Source organism: Cryptomeria japonica, chromosome 10, assembly GCF_030272615.1.
Source record: "Cryptomeria japonica chromosome 10, Sugi_1.0, whole genome shotgun sequence".
Taxonomy (NCBI): Eukaryota; Viridiplantae; Streptophyta; class Pinopsida; order Cupressales; family Cupressaceae; genus Cryptomeria; species Cryptomeria japonica.
Window position 1 is genome coordinate 240,934,558 of NC_081414.1, and position 21,479 is coordinate 240,956,036.

The following is a 21,479-nucleotide window of genomic DNA, read 5'->3' on the forward strand; positions in this document are numbered from 1 at the left end:
TATTGAAGGTAAGTGAAATAGTAATTTAATTTTACATTTTCTGATTTTTTTAATTTCAATGTTCATAATATCATTGCGTAAGCTATATTGTGTATTCTTCTTTAAAGTTTGGCTTTATTTTTTAATCATTTTGGCATTAATTTGTGTTATAGGTTGCTGAGACCCGTTTTGCATCAAACACAATCGTCTTAAGACGACTTGTGAAAGTTAGAGTGGCACTATGCAATATGGTGATCAACAACAATTGGACTGTATGGAAGCAGAGTAGCAGTGAGAGGGCAGAAAAAATTAGGGAGAGAATATTGAATGAGAAATGGTGGGATCTTGTTACATATCTCCTAAGTATCATTGAGCCCATTATGAGTATGATTCACTATACTGTAATATCCCCACTTTGAAATAGAATTTAATAGTAAATGATAATAATATCCCCACTTTGAAATAGAATTTAATAATAAATGATAATAATATCCCCACTTTGAAATAGAATTTACTAATAAATGATAATAATAAAATTAAAATATAAAATGATATAATTAAATATGATTAATAAAAAATTAATTAAGTTAATGATAAGTCAAAAGACATGAAAGGAAAAGTTGTGACTCCCTCAACAATGATATATAAAAGGGAGAAGAAAACCTCATTTGAGAGGGGGGATAATTTGGTGATGAGAAGTGCAGATCTGATTATGAAAGGTTGTGTCCCTTTCAAATGGTAGAAATAATGAAGAGTTACACTCTTTCAAAGGGTGCTAATGGTGAAAGGGTATGTCTCTTGCCAAAGGGCATACATGATGAAGAGGTGTGACCTCTCCCTCAAATTGAGAGATATAAAGGGAAGGAATCAAAAGCATCTAGGGACATCACCATTGATAAGATCAGATCAGAATTGTCATCAAGTTACAAGAAGTAACATTTGTGTTCTTTATGGTATGCCTCCCAATCTGCAGACGACATCTACAGTGCGAACTCCAACCGCAGGCTACAATCTGCGTACAGGTAAGAGGGGTTAAGAAGTCTTAAGGTATATATGTGTGTGGACGTGTGTGCCACACACACACACATGCATTTTTTTGAATACATATATCTCTAATGATTACTTATATGAATGTAGCAATAAAGATAGGAATCTATGTAGAATATGTATGTATATTTACGATCATTAGAAAGATTAAAGAATATGTAAATGAAGACGTAAATTATGGAAAGGAAAACAATAATGAATTATAAAATGTAATATTAATGTGATTATATGATGAAGGTTATAGGGAAGAAATTCCCTTAGCCTAATGGAGGGATTATGATAATCCCTGGAGGGCAGTATATACTGAATATCTATATGCATATATATGGCTTGGTTGACTAAGTTCATCCAAGAAGAGACGGATCTGGCCGGTCCCCTCTGAGGACTTGGATGATGGGATGCATCATCCAAGGCAAGGAATTGACCTAGGGTCTTCCTTGGATGGCTTGGGTGTAAGAGGTTACACCCAAGACAGGAATCGAATTAACCTTCGATTTCTTGGAGGGCTTGGATGTAAGAAATTACATTCAAGACAGGAGTCGAATTAACCTTCGATTTCCTGGAGGGCTTGGATGTAAGAAATTACATTCAAGACAGGAGTCGAATTCACCTTCGACTTCCTGGAGGGCTTGGAACCAAGATGGGTTCCAAGAAGGCGAGCTTCACGGCCGCCTAAGAACATACTTTCGTATGGCAATTGTATCCTTTTTATTAGATAAAAGTTGTGATTATGTTAAGTATTTTAAAGTTAGATTGCAATTTAGATTACTTCTATATATATATATGTTTGTTGTATTCTTACAATCTATTTTGCAGGTTAATGATCTCTAACTAGTAGGGACATTACATATACCGACATGGATAGGCCTTGCATTGGTGAGATTTATGATGGCATTGACTCAATGCTTGAAAAAATAAAGTTCACTATAAATGCAAAAGAGAATGACCCCAAGGAGCAATTCTTCAAACAAGTGAAAGCAATTATTGTAGAAAGGTGGAATAAGATGACCACTCCTTTGCATCTTCTTGCCTATGCATTGACACCAAAGTACTATAGCAATCAGTTTCTTGATAAACCAGGAAGGATTCCACCATGGAGAGATCTAGAAGTATCTGATGGGTACAAGGCAGCATTTCTTAGACTATATCCTGATGATGATTTGCGAGATATTGTTACAAATGAGTTCATAGAATTCGCAAATGGGAATGGTCTAAGTGTTGAGGCACTTCGTCATAGATCCAAGAAGGATACTCATAGCTGGTGATACTTCCATGGTGCATGCTTCCAACACCTACAACCCCTCGTTGTAAATTTTTTATCACAAGTAAGTTTAATTAATTAAAATTATCACAAGTTTATTTATAGTTTACTTTGTCTTCATAGGTTGCTAGTAATTTTTAATTTTAATTTTATTAATGTATAACTTTAATTGTTTACTTTGTCTTCATAGGTTGCTAGTTCATCTGCTTCAGAAAGAAATTGGAGCACATACTCTTTCATCCACTCAGTAAAGCGCAATAGGTTGCTATCAAAAAGAGCAGAAAATTTAGTATATGTGCATTCCAACCTACGTCTTCTTTCACACAAACAACGTGACTACACACAAGGGGAAACGAAGATGTGGGATATAGAGCTAGAGCATACTGATTTGGATGCTCCCGCTTCTCAACTTCTTGCATTGACACTTGATGACTTGGAGGGCGAGCAAACTTATAGTGCAAGTGCAAGTGGCGTTGGCTCATCTAATGTCAATGTCAATGATGAGGAGGATGATGAATTAGCTGATCCATTTGATGAAAAAACTTTATATTGTTGAAAGTTGAAACAATGATACTTGAATATTTTGTCATTTTGATATTAAACTTGATGTATATGATGCTATTATGGTATGATCATGATGCTATGATTACAAGTTTATGTTTGTTATATTGTTTATATGATGCTATGTGACATGCTAATCTTAATTCATGCTTACAGGCTGCACAAATATTAATATATATATATATATATATATATATATATATATATATATAATTTACATGTTTTTGTACTAACGAACCCAAACAAACCAGAACCCCTTTTCAAAATTTTGCCGTACCGGCATACCGGTTCTTTGAACCCGAACCAGCAAGCTAGTTTATTATTAATAATACTTCTATTCATTGGTTTTATCTAGATGGACCTTTTTACATATTGTTTCCACTTGAATTGTGTAATGTCCCCAAATTACAGATGCCCAATTTCTGCCCTAATTGAAAGGGAATAAGGGTTAGAGATGCTTGTTGCCTTGACTGAAACCCTGGAAGTAAGTTAGAAAATATATAATAACCATATTTCACCCATTAATTAGGAAACACCAATCATACACATGTAAGAAATAGCTCTAATTATAGTATTAAATTATGCCGAGAATTCAATCATAGCGTGCATAGAAGAGGGTGACTAGATAGGGTTCCCTAGAGACCTGTTGTGACGTTTTCACACATCGCCCCATTGCAAATGGGGACCCCCTACTTTTTAGGCCCTCTCGGCCTTTTGGTTTTGGTTTCTTGGGTCTTTTGGTGGCAATCCCATCAGTCTCTTTGTTTTGCAAGTGTTTGGGGGTCATTTGGTCAAGTTTGCTTTTCGTTTGAGTGAATTTGGTGAAGTCTAGGGCTCGTTTTGTCAATTTTAGGGTTTCTGCCTTTAGTCCTAGATTTTAGGGGTTTTCTTTCAAGGTTTTTGAAAACTGAACGTAGAACTAGAATCAGGAACCTTTGAGGAACCTCCTAGTAAAATTTGAGCGAAATCAGAACAACTTTCTATTTGTAGAAAGTACCTATTTTTTAGGGATTTTACTGCATCTCGAAATGTCTTCGTTTTGTCAAAAATCAAACTTTCTATTTTTAGTAATTTCTATTTTTTAGTAAGTTTCTATTTATAGTAAGTCATCATGCGTCCTATTTTGGGCTGTAAATCTGACATTTTGAAAAGTTTATATTTTTGGAAAAGTTCATTTGTGATAGGTCCCTGCAGGCAAACGATGAAGATTGAGCATTCCCGAAGAATCTATCTAAATTCGGAAAGTCAAAAGCAGACAAGATTGATCAAAAATATCTAAGTGTTTGCATCCATTCCTGAAGTGGAAAGTGATAAAAAAATGTTCCAAGTCTGGTAAGATCCAGTTCAATTCTCAAAATAGCACTTTTTCCAAAAATGATCAAGTTGGAAGAGTCAAGGAAATCTTGAAGAAGTCAAAATCCTCCACCAAGTGCAAATTGCGCCCATACCTGGAGCAGGGCGCCAAAAAAAGAAAGCCAGGGAAGAAGTTGGAATGTTGAAATTCCCTCCACAGGGTAAAATAGCGCCCATTCCCCAAGGAGGGCGCCAAATCCATCAAGGCAAGGAAGGAAGTTAAACCTTAAAATTCCATCACCAAGTGAAATTTGTGCCTAGGGAAGAATAGGAGCGCTTAAAAGGATATGTCATGGAGAGCATGGAAGATGCAAAATTCCATGACCAATGGAAATTTGCACCTAGGAGGTGGTGTTGGGCGCCAAGTGAGGGAGATCACGGAAAATTGGATAACAAAGGAATTCCTTCCTCCTAGAAAAATAGCGCCCTAGTCCCTAGGTGGGGCGCTAAAATGCCTATACTAAGGAAAAATTGCAAAACACAAAAATCCCTCTCCAAGTGATTTTGGCACCCAAGTCAGTCAGGTGGGCGCCAAAACTAGATAATCATGGAAAATTCAAATGTTGAAGAATTCCTTGGCCTAGTCAAATCAGCACCCAAGGAAGGAAGTCTTGTGCTAGAATCAATGAGTCATGGAAAGATGAAAATCATGAAAATTCCACCATGAAGTGGAATCAGCGCCCAAGGAGTAGGCTAAACTGCCAAAATGTGAAAGGCATGGAGAACTTCAAAATGATAAAATTCCATGACACATGAAAAATTTCGCCCTAGGATGGAATAGGGTGCCAAAATGCCCATGGCATGGAAAATGTGAAAAAGTGAAATTCCTTGCCCAGTAGAAAATTCTGCCCAAGGATGACTAAGGGCGCCAAACTAGCAAGGGCATGGAAAAATTAAAAAAAATTGTGAATTCCTTGCCAGGGTGGAAACAACGCCCGAGTGTTGAGGACTCCAAAATAACAGAGGCATGGAAAATTTGAAATTCCTCCAAGTGAAATCCACGCTCAGTTCAAGAATGAAGAAATTTTCCAAGGCAAAGGGGAATTTGAAGGTCAGAAATGGAATGAAGAAGCAAGAAATCCCCTCGAGAAATTTTTAGAAAAACCCATTTTTAGACACCAAATCTTGTCCAATTTTCAAAATTCTTGCAGACTTGGAATCGTGAGAGAATTCTCTCTATTGGACCTGGGTCCTAAATTTTAGGAAAATTCCTAAAAAATAGGAAATGTGGCAAATTGATGAAAAAGCCTCCTCACAAGATGAAATCAAAAGGCACAAAAAAAATAAATTCCTTAAGGAACAAATTTCCAAAATTTCTTCTCCAATTCTGAAATATGCCTAAGGTTGGAAGCAGAACGTGAAAATCAAGGTTCGGAAAGGAAACTTCAAGAATTCAAAAAATTCCTTCCTCGAGGAAGAAATGTGCCCAAGGTGAAGAATTCTAGAAAAGGTGAGAAGTTGACTAAGTGTTGGAAATTCCTTCCTTCAGGATAGAATTCCAGAAAAGGTGAAAAATTGACCAAGTATTGGAAATTCCTTCCTTCATGACAAAATTCTTGGAAAAGGTGAAAATTTGGCTATGTTAGAAATTCCTTCCTTCGGGACAGAATTCCAAGCAAGGAAGAAATCACACCCAAGGATGAATTGAAGATAAAATTTCTAAGGCAATGAAGAAATCAAGGATGAACTGAACAAGAAATTTCCCCCTGAGAAAATTTTTAAAAAATCCATTTTCGGGCATCAAATCACATCCAATTTTCAAAATTCTTTTAGATTTGGATTCGTGAGAGAATTTTCTATCTCTTGGAACCTGGAGCCTGGAACCCTATACTTGGAATGTTCCTAAAAAATAGGTGATGGTAGAAAATCATTAAAAATCTCCTCCAGAGCAAAGGAAAGTTCGAAAAACTTCAAGAAAATTCTTCATGGATCAAATTTTTCTTTGTAGGGGTTTCTCGCCAAGTGGCAATCGGGTCAGCGCATGTTGAGTCAATGGAGCATCTTTTTGCATGCAGCCATTCATTGCTGAAATATTTGACCATGGTGGCGGCTAATTCATTGCATAGCAACCGTCTTACTTAAGGTAGTGGTGGAGCATCTTTCGCATGTAACTATCGTATTCAAGAGATGATGTAACATTTATTACACATTGGGTGAATTTGAAAGAAGTGGTGCATTTAATGCACAATGGATGCCATTTTGGGCACGTACAATTAATTGTTGATTCCCACCTCATTGCATCATGTGTGGGGAATCTTTTTGGGAAAACCCTAATTAGGGTTTGCATGTGTCCTCAAGGCATGAAGCCTATATAAAGGGGTGACCCCCCTCATTTGTAAGAAGAGGGAGACTTGTATGAAATTGTTGCGATAAGTTTTGAGATAATAACAGTGAAACATTGTTCTTTGATGGTGTCCACTTAAGTTATTTTTTCAAAGCTTGCATGGTTTCACTTTCCTCACTTAGAGTAGAAGTAATAAAGTGCTTTGATTTCAATGGAGAATGTAATGGTGTCTGATGAATTTCCATGGTTCATACTTTTTGCATCTTGCTGATTGTAAGTTGCAGTGTAAGGTTAGCTTGAACCCCCAAATTTGTGCTAAGTTCAATTGTGAATAGTCATTTGGATTGTGCCGTGTTGGGTATTCAAATGCACTTTCTCAATCTGAAAATCCTTCAACATCCTTAGAAGATTGCACCGGTTCTTGCAGAGTTGTCGTTAAACTTGGCGAAGCAGAGCTTGGTTTATTTGGAGTTTGTCCACCAGAGCACTATCCATTGATATCATTGCCCTTAGGAGTAGATTTAGATCCTTCTAAACCCTTTCCCCTTTATTTTTAGTTCATTTTAGTTCATTCGAAGCAGAAGCATCACATAATCGCTATATTCGATGATGGAGTTCCAGCCACAACAAAGAAGTGAAAGAACGATCCAAACGTAAGGCCACTTGGATTACCAACAATCACATCAGCCAACTGAGTCACGTCCATAGCATGCAATCACACTTTGAAGTCGATTTTTTGAACTTCCCACAATCTTAGCATGCAATCACACTTTGACCAAGAGAGAGTGAAGTGACCGTTAGGCAACTTTATTCTATGTTAGGCGCTGTCATAAAAAACACGTCAACAAGACCCTCTACCCTAGGCCCAAGGGCAGATCTCATTCCCCCTTGGCCTCATGTGGCTCATACCATATGAGATGGAATACCTAGTGAGGTATCCTATCACCATTTTCCTTAATCTTGTCACCCCTATCCAATGTCTCATGATTAACAAATTCATTCACCATGATAGAGAGCATGAGGGCCATCACAATAGGGTGCCCAAAAAGTCCATCCTTCATAGGCCCAAAGGCAGCACCCTTTGTACTCCTTTGGCCTCATGGGGCTCCCTGGTCTTATACCATGAGGTGGCATTCCTAGAAGGTAACCCCAACATCATTCCTCTGCTTGCAATCCTCTCTCCCTCTATCATGGCTGGAAATAGACATTGGAACATATTCATGAATTTACTTGATATATAATAAACCAATTACAGAATATAATCAGATTCCTATTTACTGATTTATATATGAATTATAAGTCATAGAGCATTATTTCATAAATCATAAAATATGCAGTAATAACGTATATGGATACAACATTTTATGCTATGCACAGAAATTCATACCAACTGTTGTGGTGGGTCGAACTGCTGAGAGGAATAATTAATGATTATATTAAAATCAGAAACCTTTGATGGTTGAATGATTGATGAATAATTGATTGATTGAATGAATTCCTTTGATTGTATGATTTTAGGTATTGCTGAGTGATAATGTAATGAAGGCTGGTTTGATATATTGGTGAATGATGATTGAATGTATGCTGATTTGATAGAATGATTTGCTGCTTGATTGTTGCTTGATTTGAATGTTTGGAATGATGATTGATAAGTGATCATTGAATAATTGGAATGATCTCTTTTATACTTCATTAGTAAAAGTGTCACCACCTTTCATAAGACTTGGGTCACCACCCTTCATAATAATTGGGTCACCACCCTTCATTGCTACCTTTTAAAATAATATATTCTTTCTCAATTGTTCTCTCTTTCTCCCCTCCTCAAATGAGACCTTCTTCCCTTTATATCTTCCATTGTGAGGGAGAAGTCACACCCCTTCAACATGTCTGCCTTTCAAAAGAGTCACAACCTTTCACAATCACCACCCCTCGAAAGAGTAACAACCTTTCACAATTACAACCCTTTTGAAATAGTCACAACCTTTCACAATCACCACCCTTCGAAAGGGTCACAACCTTTCACAATCACCACCCTTTGAAAGAGTCACAACCCTTCATAATTTTTGCACTGCTTTGGAAGAGTCACTTCCTTATTACTTTCCATTCTTTCCTTCTTCCATTGATTCTTCCTTGATTAACACGTTACCTTCTTTCTTTTCTCCTCCATCTCCCCTCTCAGATGAGGTTCTCTTCTCCCTTTTATATCTCATGTTTGAGGGAGTCTCAACTTTTCATTTTTTGTCTTTTGACCATTCATTAACTTGGTTAAATTTCAATTATATTTAATTTTATATTTTAATTTAAATGTTATTTTTATTCTTTTGTATTTTAATTTTATTATTGTTATGTAAAATTAAATCCTATTTCAAAGTTGGGACATTACAAATTGATATAAAAGTATCTTCCACATTGTGCAATCATCAAGTCTTCTTATACCATTACAATTTGTCCATTGAGCTAATACATGTTATTTCCTTTGCCCAATTTTCCTTTTCTTGCATATCATCTTTCATTCTATGCCCCTGCCTTCTAATGTAACTTCCTCACTACTTTGTCCCAATTTTCATTGTTGCTCTCACCTTATTTTCACCACTTATTTAATCTTCTATTTCCTTTGTTTGAGCCTCGAGGTCTTCAACTACTTATAATTCACAATTTTTGTTACATCTTCATTCCTAACTAAGTTTATTGAAAGTTCTTAATATGCCTTTGCTGTGTTCTCTTTTGCCACAAACAATTCCATATTGTGTTTACTAGCCTCATTCTTTGCCACATCTATTTTTTTCACAGAAAAACCTGCACTAGTCACCCACATTTGTCTCTCTCCACAGCCATCATAATCACTTCAGGCAGAATTTCCCAGTTTTAATATTTTGCAAGCTAGGGTACTTCAGACAGGAGAAAAAGTTGGTTACTGTCACAAAAACCATGCACACACACACACACACATGCATATATAATATATACTGATATGTGTGCATGCACACACACAAACATATAACTTGCAAGGTCATTTTAGTATAATTGATTCTAACTAAGAAACCATATTTTTCCCTCTTCAAAATTTTGGATCCAAGGAATGTGACCCATGGCAAGTACATATGGTATCTTGAATTTCACTTATCGTCTATGAGTTGTTTGTTTGTTTCTCTGTTCAAGAACAACTTCCCTTTCTCTTGACTATCAGTTTGTTATCTTTCTATTATGATGCCTAAAGTTTTCTTCTTGATTCTAATAGACCTACAATATCTATAGATTAAGGTATTCTTTTAGCTTCATAATATTTATTGAAAACTTCAACGATGTTTTAGTCGCAAGAGTGAAAAAATGTCATTTTATTGAACTACAATGTAGTTGGTACTTTCAATGCCATTTCACATTGCAATCAATTTATTGCCTGCCTCCCATGTTCATTACTCCTATAATTGGGTGCATACAAATTTTGATGTTAGAGTTGATTCATGGATATAACTGAGAAAGAAAGGTTTCCATGTATGTAAATGGGAATATTGTTACATGTATAGATTAAAGGAATAGTATGTTATAGCTGATTTCACTAGCACTGAATAACTTCTTGGTTTAATTGGATCAATAGATATATTAATAGCAATGGGGCTTGCAAGTGTTTTACTAGAATCTATAGAGAGAGGAGGGAGAAAGGATGGAGTGAAGTGGGAAGTCAAGGGTGGGACATAAGTGTTTGTGTGTGTGTAGAGAGAGAGAGAGAGAGAGCTTATATTATCAATACTGACAAGGAGAGAAATGTGCTTGACATTAATTGGTGGTAAGACCTACAATTCTCAAGCCATCCTCACAAAATGAATATGGTGGCTCAATGAAGAGCAATTGTAGATATAGAGATCTGAGGGGCCAACTCTAAATTTTTATTATGGTCCTCTACATTGAATCCCAAAAGTTATTGTTGATGAGTATTTTATGACCACACCAACAAAGAATAAAATACCAAGGTATCTTATCCTCTCTTGAGCAAAATCCTGTGTATGCTAAGATTGCGAAAGATCATACAAGTGACTCCAAGGTTCTTCTTTGTCAGGTCTTGATGTGTGGATAAGCTCAACGATCGTTGTGATATACTGGTAACACAAAGTGACTTAACGTTTGAATCGTTCTTCACTTCTTCTGCAATGCTGGCTGGAACTTCATTGGATATTGCAATCTTGTGATGCTTCTTCTTCGAACAGACACAACTGAAATGAACTGAAATTAAAGGGGAAAAGGTTAGAAGGATCTAAATTTACTCCCAAGGACAATGATATCAATGGATAGTGCTCTAACGGACGGATTCCAAATAAACCAAGTTCTGCTTCGCCAAGCTTAGCAACAACTCCACAGGACTGGTGCAATCTTCCAAGGATTATGCAAAGAATTTTCATCTCATAATGAACAATGCACATTCAATGATTGAAGTTAAGCATCCATATAAAAGGCTCAGGCTAGCTTTACATTGCAGCTTATAATCAATAAGATGCAAAAAGTATGAGCCATAGAAATTCATCAAACACCATCGCATTCTCCATTAAAACCAAAGTACTTCATCTAACAATTGAGAAATTGGAAGAACACCATGCAACAAGTTGAAATAAACATGAATCTACCATATCTTCAATGAAATCAAATTTTATTTCTCCAAGTCTTACAACAATGTCTTCTCTTTCTCCTATGCTACTACTCTAAGGAGCAAGAGCTCTTCACTTCTAATGAGCTAACTATGAATTACAAATGAGAAGGCAAGGCCTTTTATAGAGCTCTTGCCACAAATGAACGACCAAGATTGATTTGAAATCAAGGGTCAAGATTGCAAGATGGAACCCTAATTAGGGTTTTACTAATAATAGCTTCTATGGCACAAAAAAGTGGGGCCAAGTCGACCAATGGGAAAATTACATATGGGTACACTTGTCCTTCTCTTAAATATAAACCAATAATAAAATATAAGGTTATTACATCATGAAATGTGCCTTTTGGAAGCTTTCCTAGATAGGTCAGGTTCATTGAATTTGGACATGTCGACTTTTGATTGGTTGGAGGTGACAGGGTGCCACCTCAGCATGTTGGACACCATGTGGACCCAGTAACTCATCACAAAGAATATTCCATTTTGACTGATTGTGATGAAGTATTGTTGTGACGTTTTCACACATCGCCCCATTGCAAATGGGGACCCTTGCTTTTTTGCTTTTTAGGGTTTGTTCTTTAGGTTTTTTAGGGTTTTGTTAGTTAGCCTTTGCATTTTGAGTGCTGTCGGGGAGATCAATAAGGTAGCAAGTCCGGCTTGAGTGAGGTCCTGATCCTGAAATTTGGCTAAGTCTGGAATGTCCTGATCCTGAATTTGACTAAGTCTGGAAACTGAAAAAACCTCCAAAAGCTAGATTTTGCAATATAACTACTGGAGGTCTGAAACCACTCTCAAACATCCTGAAAGTATATATGGAATATAACTTAAAGTCACTTATACTTAAATGTTATATTCCATAAAATTTATCCTGATAGAGAGTTCGAAAAGTCAAATTTCGCTCCTGTCCTTCACTGAGGATCCAGAGCGAACTTCGCTCCTGTCCCTCCCAGGAGGACCAAGGCGAAGCGCTCCTGTCCCTCACCAGGGGACCAGAGCGAAAATGCTTAGTGGAGTCATTCCTGACCTTGTTTGGACGAATTGAGACATCAAAGGCATGGTGAAGGACGAAATGAGCATGATAGAGCATCCAGACTTGATCAAAAACGATGAAATGATGAAGTTTTTGCCTAGAAGGTCAAATTCGCTCCTGTCCCTCACTGAGGGACCAGGGCGAAGTTCAGTGATAGCTCCCGTCCCTCTCCCAGGGACCAGAGCGAAATCCTTCATAGGGCATGTTCTGGACGAAGATCAAGCAAGTTTTTGGTTTGAAGGCAAGGAAGGATATGAGTTGAACCCGTTGAAGATAAATTGAAGATTATGAAACGTCAACAAGGGACCTAAATGCCTAAGTTCGCTCCTGTCCCTCAGTTAGGGACCAGGGCGAAGTCTATTGTAGCTCCCGTCCCTCTCCCAGGGACCAGAGCGAAATTCTTCATAGGGTATTCACTGGGCAAAGATCAAGCAAGTTTTATGTTCGAAGGCAAGGAAGGATATGAGTTGAACCCGTTGAAGATAAATTGAAGATTATGAAACGTCAACAAGGGACCTAAATGCCTAAGTTTGCTCCTGTCCCTCAGTCAGGGACCAGGGCGAAGTCTATTGTAGCTCCCGTCCCTCTCCCAGGGACCAGAGCGAAATTCTTCATAGGGTATGCACTGGGCAAAGATCAAGCAAGTTTTATGTTCGAAGGCAAGGAAGGATATGAGTTGAACCCGTTGAAGATAAATTGAAGATTATGAAACGTCAACAAGGGACCTAAATGCCTAAGTTCGCTCCTGTCCCTCAGTCAGGGACCAGAGCGATTTTTGTCTTAGACAAATTTCTTGCCAAGTAACAATGGATTCCAAGGCATGGATGAGTGGAAAGGTACATTACGAATCCATTGAAGATAATTTTTGAAGGTGATAAAGTGAGATGAAGCCCACAAGAGCAAGATCGCTCCTGTCCCTCTCCAAGGGACCAGGGCGATGTAATGGGTATGTTGCCTTTTCTTCAAGTTCAAGACACTCCAAGTACCGGATACATGGTGGCAAGGACGTTTCAAAGCATCTCCATCAAGCACAAAGCATCAAAGTCGCTAACATTAAAAGATTTGTACCAAGACACCTAATTCGCTCCTGTCCCTCAGGCAGGGACCAGAGCGAAATTCTCATAAATGCCAAGGTTTCAAAAGTTAAACAAGCATCAAGCGACCAAGGAGGATAAAGGGACTTCATTTTACGCGTTGAAAGTAATTGCAAGTTGGTTGGGGCAAGGACAAGCTCAAAATCTTGAAGTTCGCTCTTGTCCCTCAGGAAGGGACCAGAGCGATGTTTATCATATTGGCCAAATCTCTCAAAAATCACGTTAAGTCAAGGTTTTACAAGGTGGTAAAAGGTCCAAGGCATGATTACGAGATGATATACAAAGTCTTCAAACGTTAAAAGATCATCAAATCGAACAAAGAGGCTATATCGCTCCTGTCCCTCTCCAAGGGACCAGGGCGATTTGCATAGGATCCTTCATTTTCCTTCAAATGCATGTCAAGGCAAGTTCACATAAGATCAAGGACGTCCTTTAAGAGGCAATGAACAAGAAACAAAGATCAAAAGTTTGCCAATTTGAGCCAGGACATAAGGATCGCTCCTGTCCCTCTCCAAGGGACCAGGGCGATATTTGCTAAGTCACTAGTTATCCTTTGAAGATTACGTCAAAACAAAGTTGCAAAAGGATTGAAACGTCTTTTGAAAGGTGATGAACGTGGAGTTAAAATCAAGAACGAAGAATTTTAAGCTAGAGCTTCAAGATCGCTCCTGTCCCTCTCCAAGGGACAAGGGCGATGGTCCTTCCAAACGTCTAAATGCCTCATAGAAGTCAAGAAAAACAAGCGTGGAGTAAAGAAACAATGTTATTATTCACCTTATGATGAAAATTTGAGATCGAAGATATAAGATCAAGGAGAAAACATCTAGATCGCTCCTGTCCCTCTCCAAGGGACCAGGGCGATAGTAGTCATAAAAGGCATTTGTTCACACAAGCAAGACACTTTAGCTCGAAATCCCTAGCGAAAATGCCAAGTTCAACGTGGAGATGAAGACTTTGGACGTCAAAAATGCAAGAATCAAGACCAAGATGATGGATCGCTCTTGTCCCTCAGTCAGGGACCAGGGCGATGAGGTTTGTAATTTTCCACTCTCCAAATTTTGGCGCTCAAACACATTTTTGAATGCTAGGAAAATCGATATTTAATTAAAAGCATTTAAATAGTGCATGGTATTCATTAATTAATTGTTTTTTGCCTTGTAAAGGAAAATCGAATTTATTGATAATAAACGAAGGCATTTAATAATTAATTATTAATTATTAATAAAAAATTAAAAAGGAGCGCTTGGTTTATGAAAGTCGGCCTACTATTTTATTTAAAAATTGTTTTAAATTGCCTTATTAATTACCAAGTCGGCCTTAAGGTGAATATGAGGTGAGCGCTATAAAGGGAGGTGAAAGACTTTTATTTTCACATTATCATTTTATCATCTCACATGCGATCTTGAAGGAGAAGGGTGCAAATTTATATCCAAAGATGGTGCGAACTTTCATTTCAAGCAAGGAGGTGCGAACTTAGTTTCCACTTGAGCAAACTTGCCAAGGACATTACAAACTACGTAAAGGATATCCCAAAAGGTGGCGAAGGTGATAACTTGAGGAAAGATCACGTTGAAGGCCATCTAATTTCAATTTTGCCTAGGCAATCCTTGTTTTGCATTCTAGAGTTAGCTCTCAAGAGAGGTATGGCGATATGGATTTATTGTTTTGATTTTGAACGTTGATCGTCATAGCTTAAATTTTGAATTTTGAATCTTGAATTGTAATAGCTCAATCGTTTTTTTTAGGAAATAATAACTCAAGGATTTATTATGAAGTTTCCTAAAAATTAATTTAATCTATGCTATTCATCGCAAAATCATGTTCCTAATTTTGAAATGTTGTGTAGGCATCAAATGGAGATCTCATCAAGGAAAATCAAGTCGGATCAAGGACGGTCTTCGCCGGGACGATCAAGCCAGGACAGGGGCGACCTCTTTCAATCCAGCATTCCAAGGCGAGGTACATCATCGTCTTGCACATCAAGGACAAAAGGAGTTAGAACAAGGGCTCGTTGAAAAAGTAAATAGTTCCAGATGAATTAATTAAAGCAAGCTTCTCAACAACATCAAGTTGAATATCTACCAAGTTACAAGTGTCAAATGAGGTGGCGTCCTAGTCATCATTTCTCCAATCAGTGAGGTCCACCTCAGCATGTCCAGATTCAATGTACTTAACTCATGGAAGGTGGCACAAACTCCGATGTACCTACCCCGGCTATCCATTGGTCGATTTTTCTAGAAGGGACATGTGTCCAAGCAATACAATTTTATCATTGGTCAAGCATTAAATGTTATGTAATGGTTGTAACAAACCCTAATTAGGGTTTTCATTGTTGAATCTTGGCCATTGATCTTGAATTGATCTAAGCCATCAAATTGTATTATGGGCACTATATAAGCCCTGGCATTTCATTTGTAAAGGCTAATTAGCAATAGCTAGAGAGTTAGAAGATAGTTGGAATAGTTAGAAGATAGAAATAGAATAGCAATTAGAGTAGAATAGGAGGACAAGGCAAGAAATTGTTGCCATTGATTGTAAACAAACTCCATTTTCATTGAAGTAATGGTGAAGTGTGTCGTTTCTTGCAATTTGCATGGTTTCTTGTTGAGTCTTCAATCCTAGATGGTAGATGATTAGATGAATGGAGGAAATGCGATTGATTAATGGTGGAATTCGTATATCCATACTACTAGCAGTTTGTTGATTGCAGACTTGCCTTGTGTAGTCAACTAGAATCGTTCAGCTTAAGCTCAATTTCAATTTGTCGCTTCTTCATTGATATGCATCAACTTGATGGTGTCTATGCCTGCGGTGATGATTTGAACATCATAAAGATTCCCTTAGAAGATCGCACTAGCCTTGTGGAGATGGTCCATTGATGTCAAAACAAGACCTAGTTAGAGTTTCATCAAAAATCAAATCATTGCTCCTACATTCTTAGTATTAGGATTAGATCTTCTCTTCGCCCTCATCCTTTTTCCTTTTTTTCAAATCTAAGCCAGTAAGAGCCTGTGTTCCAGCAAAGCAGATCGGAAGTTCAATCATCAGATGTAAGTCCCCTTGTGATTCTAGCAAATCACATCATACCACTGGAGCTTATCCACACGTAGAGACCCTACCAAAAGAACATTGGAGTCATCCTAACTGATCCTTCATGCGAATCTTCAGCAGTTAGAGACTTTATTCAAGAGAGGATAAGATGCCTTTGGGTATTTTATTCTGTGTATGATCGTGTACAAAATACACGTCAACAAGTATATTCCCAAATTGCATCATCTGGACCAAGGTTCTAACTTTGATTAATTCTTTTGAAATAATCCTTGATCATTTTCTTCTTTCCACGTACTTGGGTTCGAGAACTCACCTTATTGGAATCTCTTTCCTTGTTGACGACTGTCATTCCTTGAGTCTTTTCCTTCTGACTTTTGATCTTGGATTTCTGAAGGAAAATCTTCAATCTACATTTGTACTTGAACTTTGATCTTTGAGGTCTTGAACCTTGAATGCCTTGAACTTGATTGTCTTGAATTAGACTTTTCACCCTAGAATCCTAGATCTCCATGCTTCCTGATTTCTGATGTTGTCTTTGGATTGGATATATGAATCCTTGATGTTTTATCATCTTTTGACTTGTCAAGAATGCCATGTTTTATCAAAATATCTCCTTAGGAACTTCAATTTTATGTCTCCAGTCACCTCTCTTCAATGGATGCATTCTAGACATGGGGAGGGATTCTTGTCCTTTGATATTTATCCTTGGTAGAGGAGAGGATTTACGCCAGAGAGCGCACTAGGGCATTAGAGGAGGATTTGTCCTTGTGACAAAATCCTTGCACATGGTGGAATTGTGCTCATGAGTGCGCTTGAGCCTAGGAGAAGGAATTTCTCCACAGTTAATCAATTTTTTTATCATTTCATGCCATTTGAGAGGTGGGTGCATTTTGGAGAGGGCCAAGGAATTTCTCCATACTTAACCAAATTTTGCTCCATATCACTAAGTTCGAGTGCATTTGAGCCTGGGAGAAGGAATTTCTCCATAGTTCCCCAAATTTTGGGTTTTGTGCCATTTGAGTGCATGGGTGCACTTTGACCTTGAAGGAGGAATTTTGGACTTGAGAAAGAATCCTTTTGCCCATGGAGGATTCTTTGGCGCATTTTGGGGATGGAGGATTGTTGAATTGAGGAAGAATCCTTCCTTCCTTGAGATTTGCGCTCCATGAGGCTTCCTTGGATGCACTTTGAGGGTGGAGGATTTTTCCATGCCTTAACCAAAATTTCGCTGCCTTAGTCGAATTTTCATTATTGCTGCTTCAGTTGTTCATTTCACTGGTCTTGGATTTGGATACTCCTATTCCTTCATTATCGACGTTCATTTGTAGCCCAAAAATAGACTTACTAAAAATAGCCATTTGTAAAAATAGTGTCCAAACCCCAAATTGGCCAAAACTGAGATGCACTAAAACTTACTAAAAATAGTAATTGCTAAAAGTAGGCATTGCTAAAAATAGAAACTTTTGCTAGAAGCATCGAAAAACACCGCCACCAAGCCCCATGAAGAATTTTTCCTTGCCTTGGAAGAAATTATTGCATCCTGCCTTGTATTTACTTTCAGAGTGCAAATTAGAGGTTGAGGAAGATGTTGTCACTGGGAGAGAATCCTGATACTGCCACAAACTGCCTCCTTGAGTGCAAATAAGACCTTGAAGAGGATTTCGGGACAAAATTGTGCTGATGTACTGAACTGCTTCCTTGGGCGCAATTTAGGGGTGGAGGAATTTCTATCATGAGTGCAAATCCACCTCTGTGAAGGATTTTTCCCATAGTCAGCCAAATCTTGGCTATTCAATTTCATTCCTTCATGCAAACCTTTCAATACTTAGTCAAATTTGCATCAATTCATCCTTCTGCTAGTGAATTCCTTGTTCTATCATTGCAATCTCTTCCTTGGACGATGATATCATACACTCAACGAAGTCCTCTTCTCAACATCCAAAGTCTTGTTCTTGCATCAATCTTGTTAAGACAAGAAAATGTTGTAATCTCACAAGTATCAATTAAGTCATAAGTTAACAAAATGCAAAGTTCAAAGGATAATCAATAAACACAATGCAATTTGAAAATACTTTGAAAACCCTATTTCTCAACTTGATGATAATATTGAGATTGTCAAGGCTCTATACTCTTTAAAATCCATTCCATACTTAGGCATTTCATCACCTCCAAAGGCCAAAATCTAGACCAACAAGACCTTATAACTCATTCCTTAGGGTCGGGAGATTCCACTGACCACAAAAGACTTGGTTTATTAGACGAAAAGAGGGGTCCACCATTTGCAATGGGGTGATGTGTGAAAACGTCACAACAGTTACAAGCTTAGGATCGGTACAATCTCAATTAAAGCTAATGTAGAGGTGGTGAATAATTCATGGAAGCTCTATCAAAATGCCTTCCCTAGATGAGGCTAGTCAAAGATTTTTTTCCTTTGATCTATTTTGTTTGGAATAGCCTTGGAAAGAGAGAATAGATCAAGGCTGGCTCAGGAAGAGATACAGTTGGTGGGTGGATGATTACTTGAGCTAGCTTATTTTTTCCTCCAACTATCTTCTTTTCTCCCCTTGCAGCTGGCTTGTTCCAAGTTGCTAGTTACTCTGCTCATGAGAGAAACTGTAGTATATTTTATTATTTTCCTTTATTTGCTTAGTGAAAAGTAAGAGGTTAGATATAAAGATAGAAAATAATTTTGATTGTGTACAAAATAGTTTACTCCTGCTTCAAAAAGAAGATACTCGACTAGGGACTTGCAGCCTGTTGATGATGCTGGTATATTTCCATTGTCTTATATTGTTTCAGGCTGATTAAGCTACTAGTGAAAGAAGTGAGTTGTGGTATTACACTGAGGCATGATTGTGAGATTTATCGTATTGCAACTGTTTGCAGTAACATATAGTAGGTTCATCATTAAAATTATTGAAACCTGTGATATATTATTCAGCACATACATTAGCAATACAGGTCTTGGATCATATTTCCACGTCCACAAGCAATTTCGATTTATTTCTTTTGATGTTGTCTATTCCCAAATTATCATTATCATGACACAGCCAATCAAGCATGCATGCATGTGCATGTACATGTGTGGGGTGTGTGCATGTGGATGTATGTGTGTATGGGTGCATAGAGTGTATGTGTATTTCTACTAATTAAATAATAATGGAAATTAAAGTTTTGTTTTATAATTAAAATCTTGCAATGAAGAACTCCGAATTCTTAATTTAATGTTACTTCTCTCATCTATCGAATTTTGAAATAATTTGTAAGTTTTCAAATTCACATTCAAGTTCCATTGCAGTTTCCTGTCAATTCCCTGTTTCTTATAGATGTATACCTAACATTTCCAATGCTCAACTTCTATTTTCATAAACATTTATAATGCTTAGAGTTCTTTGATTATATCCCTGAAACTTTCACACATATTTGAAGTTACCAGGAATTTCCAAATTTGTTTCTTAGGGTGACGATAATGACTGCATAATTTATGAATGACATTGATTAGAAAGTAAATGGAATAATTTTCAATTAAAAATTTTCATAGTGGAATTAAAATATGCAAAAAGTAGCTTCTCAACAATTTTTTTTTTACCAATACAACATAAATTTTTACTCACAGTTCTAGATGGGGAAGAGTATGCAATGACTTTTGAAAGCTCCTCTGCAGTCCATGTGAAGGATGCAAGGCGTCTCAATGGTCCATGCAATTCCCTTGAAAACTTTAGGAGTTGCTGCATACCTACAAGAAGCAAAACCAGTTAATGTTAACATAGCTCTACAAAATGATGTGATTCTATGCTTATAAGGCCATAATTCTCATGCTATGCAAGAGTTTGTCTCTCTGCATAGACAGACTTTAGCCATTATATGGCAGTATTTTATTTTTATTTTGAAGGTTAAATGAATATATAAGCTGTAATATTACTATATGTATTATCTTTCTAGAATCTAAATGAAAAGAAACCAATTTGCTTCCATATGTAAAAGGTTTCGAAGAAACAAAGGCAACAGAAGGAACTTGATTACAACTTTGAGAGTAATAATCCTATCCTACTTAACATCAGTAATTGATGGTAACATTGCCATACAAAAAAAATGATGGTTAGTTATTTGTCATTTGATGATGTTCCCAATTCAATAACAGCAAACTTAGGTGATTTAAATGGGTCGGAAGTATTTTTTCACCCTTTTCTAGGTCTGTTGCTTTTCACTTGGAGGTATCCTAATGGTTCCTATAAGTGTCTTCATTACTTGTGGAAAGCTAATCTGTTAACATGCTTTCAATTACAATACAAGCAATGTGGATCTACTTCCTGCTAAATTGATCTCACTTCAATTAGGTTCTGCCATTCTGGAGACAAGGACTTTTGGAGATGTATAACATTTAGCTTCTATGTAGTACAATTTTCGCTTAAGAAACACATTCCTGCGAATATTAAGTTTAGTAGACAATATTTCTAAATAATCAGAGTATTCCCAAGATTATTTTTTCAAAATATTTTGACACCGATCTTCTGAAGTACCTGAACCAGCAGTGTAATTGTATAAAGACAGAGATGCAAGAACCCTTTCCTCTAGCTCTATTCCAGGCTGCATAAAAGTTACTAATTCAGGCAATATAATGTCACGAGCAATGGGTCGCAAACGATTTCTCTGCATTGCACTAAGTTCGTAACCTAGCCATGCAACAGTAATGAGACAGTTTCTGGCTACTTCAGAAACATTGCTTTTGAGGCCCCTTTTTAAAGCCTCAAATACAGGGGTTCCACTTAAGATAATTTTCTTTGCTATCTTGTTACTCCAACTTACTGCATCAGGATCTTCTTCCTGCAAGAGAAGCTTCTAATTAATCATTCTAAGAATTCATTCTACTTTATAAAGATGAGATTTTTATAGATCCTATTATTCCAAGTTTTTGAAGGATAATTATCTCACCTGCATGCTATTATCTAGACAACCCAAATCCCCACTTATATACTTCTGATTTGCAGGAGATAGACCTGCTTTTTTGACCAGCCAAGCCACTGTAGCAGGTTCTCCAGTGTATGCAAAGCGACCTCCCAGACTAGCAAGAACTTTTGATGATGACATTTGTGCACTTGTTGAGTCCTCACAAGTAAGTGCTGCTAGAAGCACCTCAACTGCTTCATCTCTGAAGATACTTTGCCCCTGCGATTCTACCTGAA

At 37.3% G+C, this 21,479-nt stretch overlaps 1 protein-coding gene across 1 annotated transcript in view; it reads right to left on the minus strand.

Moving 5' to 3' along the window:
- The window catches only part of LOC131063860 (putative E3 ubiquitin-protein ligase LIN-1), a 63,336-nt gene that overhangs the window by 35,045 nt on the left and 6,812 nt on the right, over positions 1–21,479 (minus strand). The window contains exons 7-9 of the mRNA XM_057997815.2: positions 21,229–21,474; positions 20,817–21,120; positions 19,911–20,032 (exon numbers count right to left, since the gene is read on the minus strand). Coding sequence (XP_057853798.2) covers positions 19,911–20,032; positions 20,817–21,120; positions 21,229–21,474 — 672 coding nt within the window. The remainder of the gene's footprint in view (positions 1–19,910; positions 20,033–20,816; positions 21,121–21,228; positions 21,475–21,479) is intronic.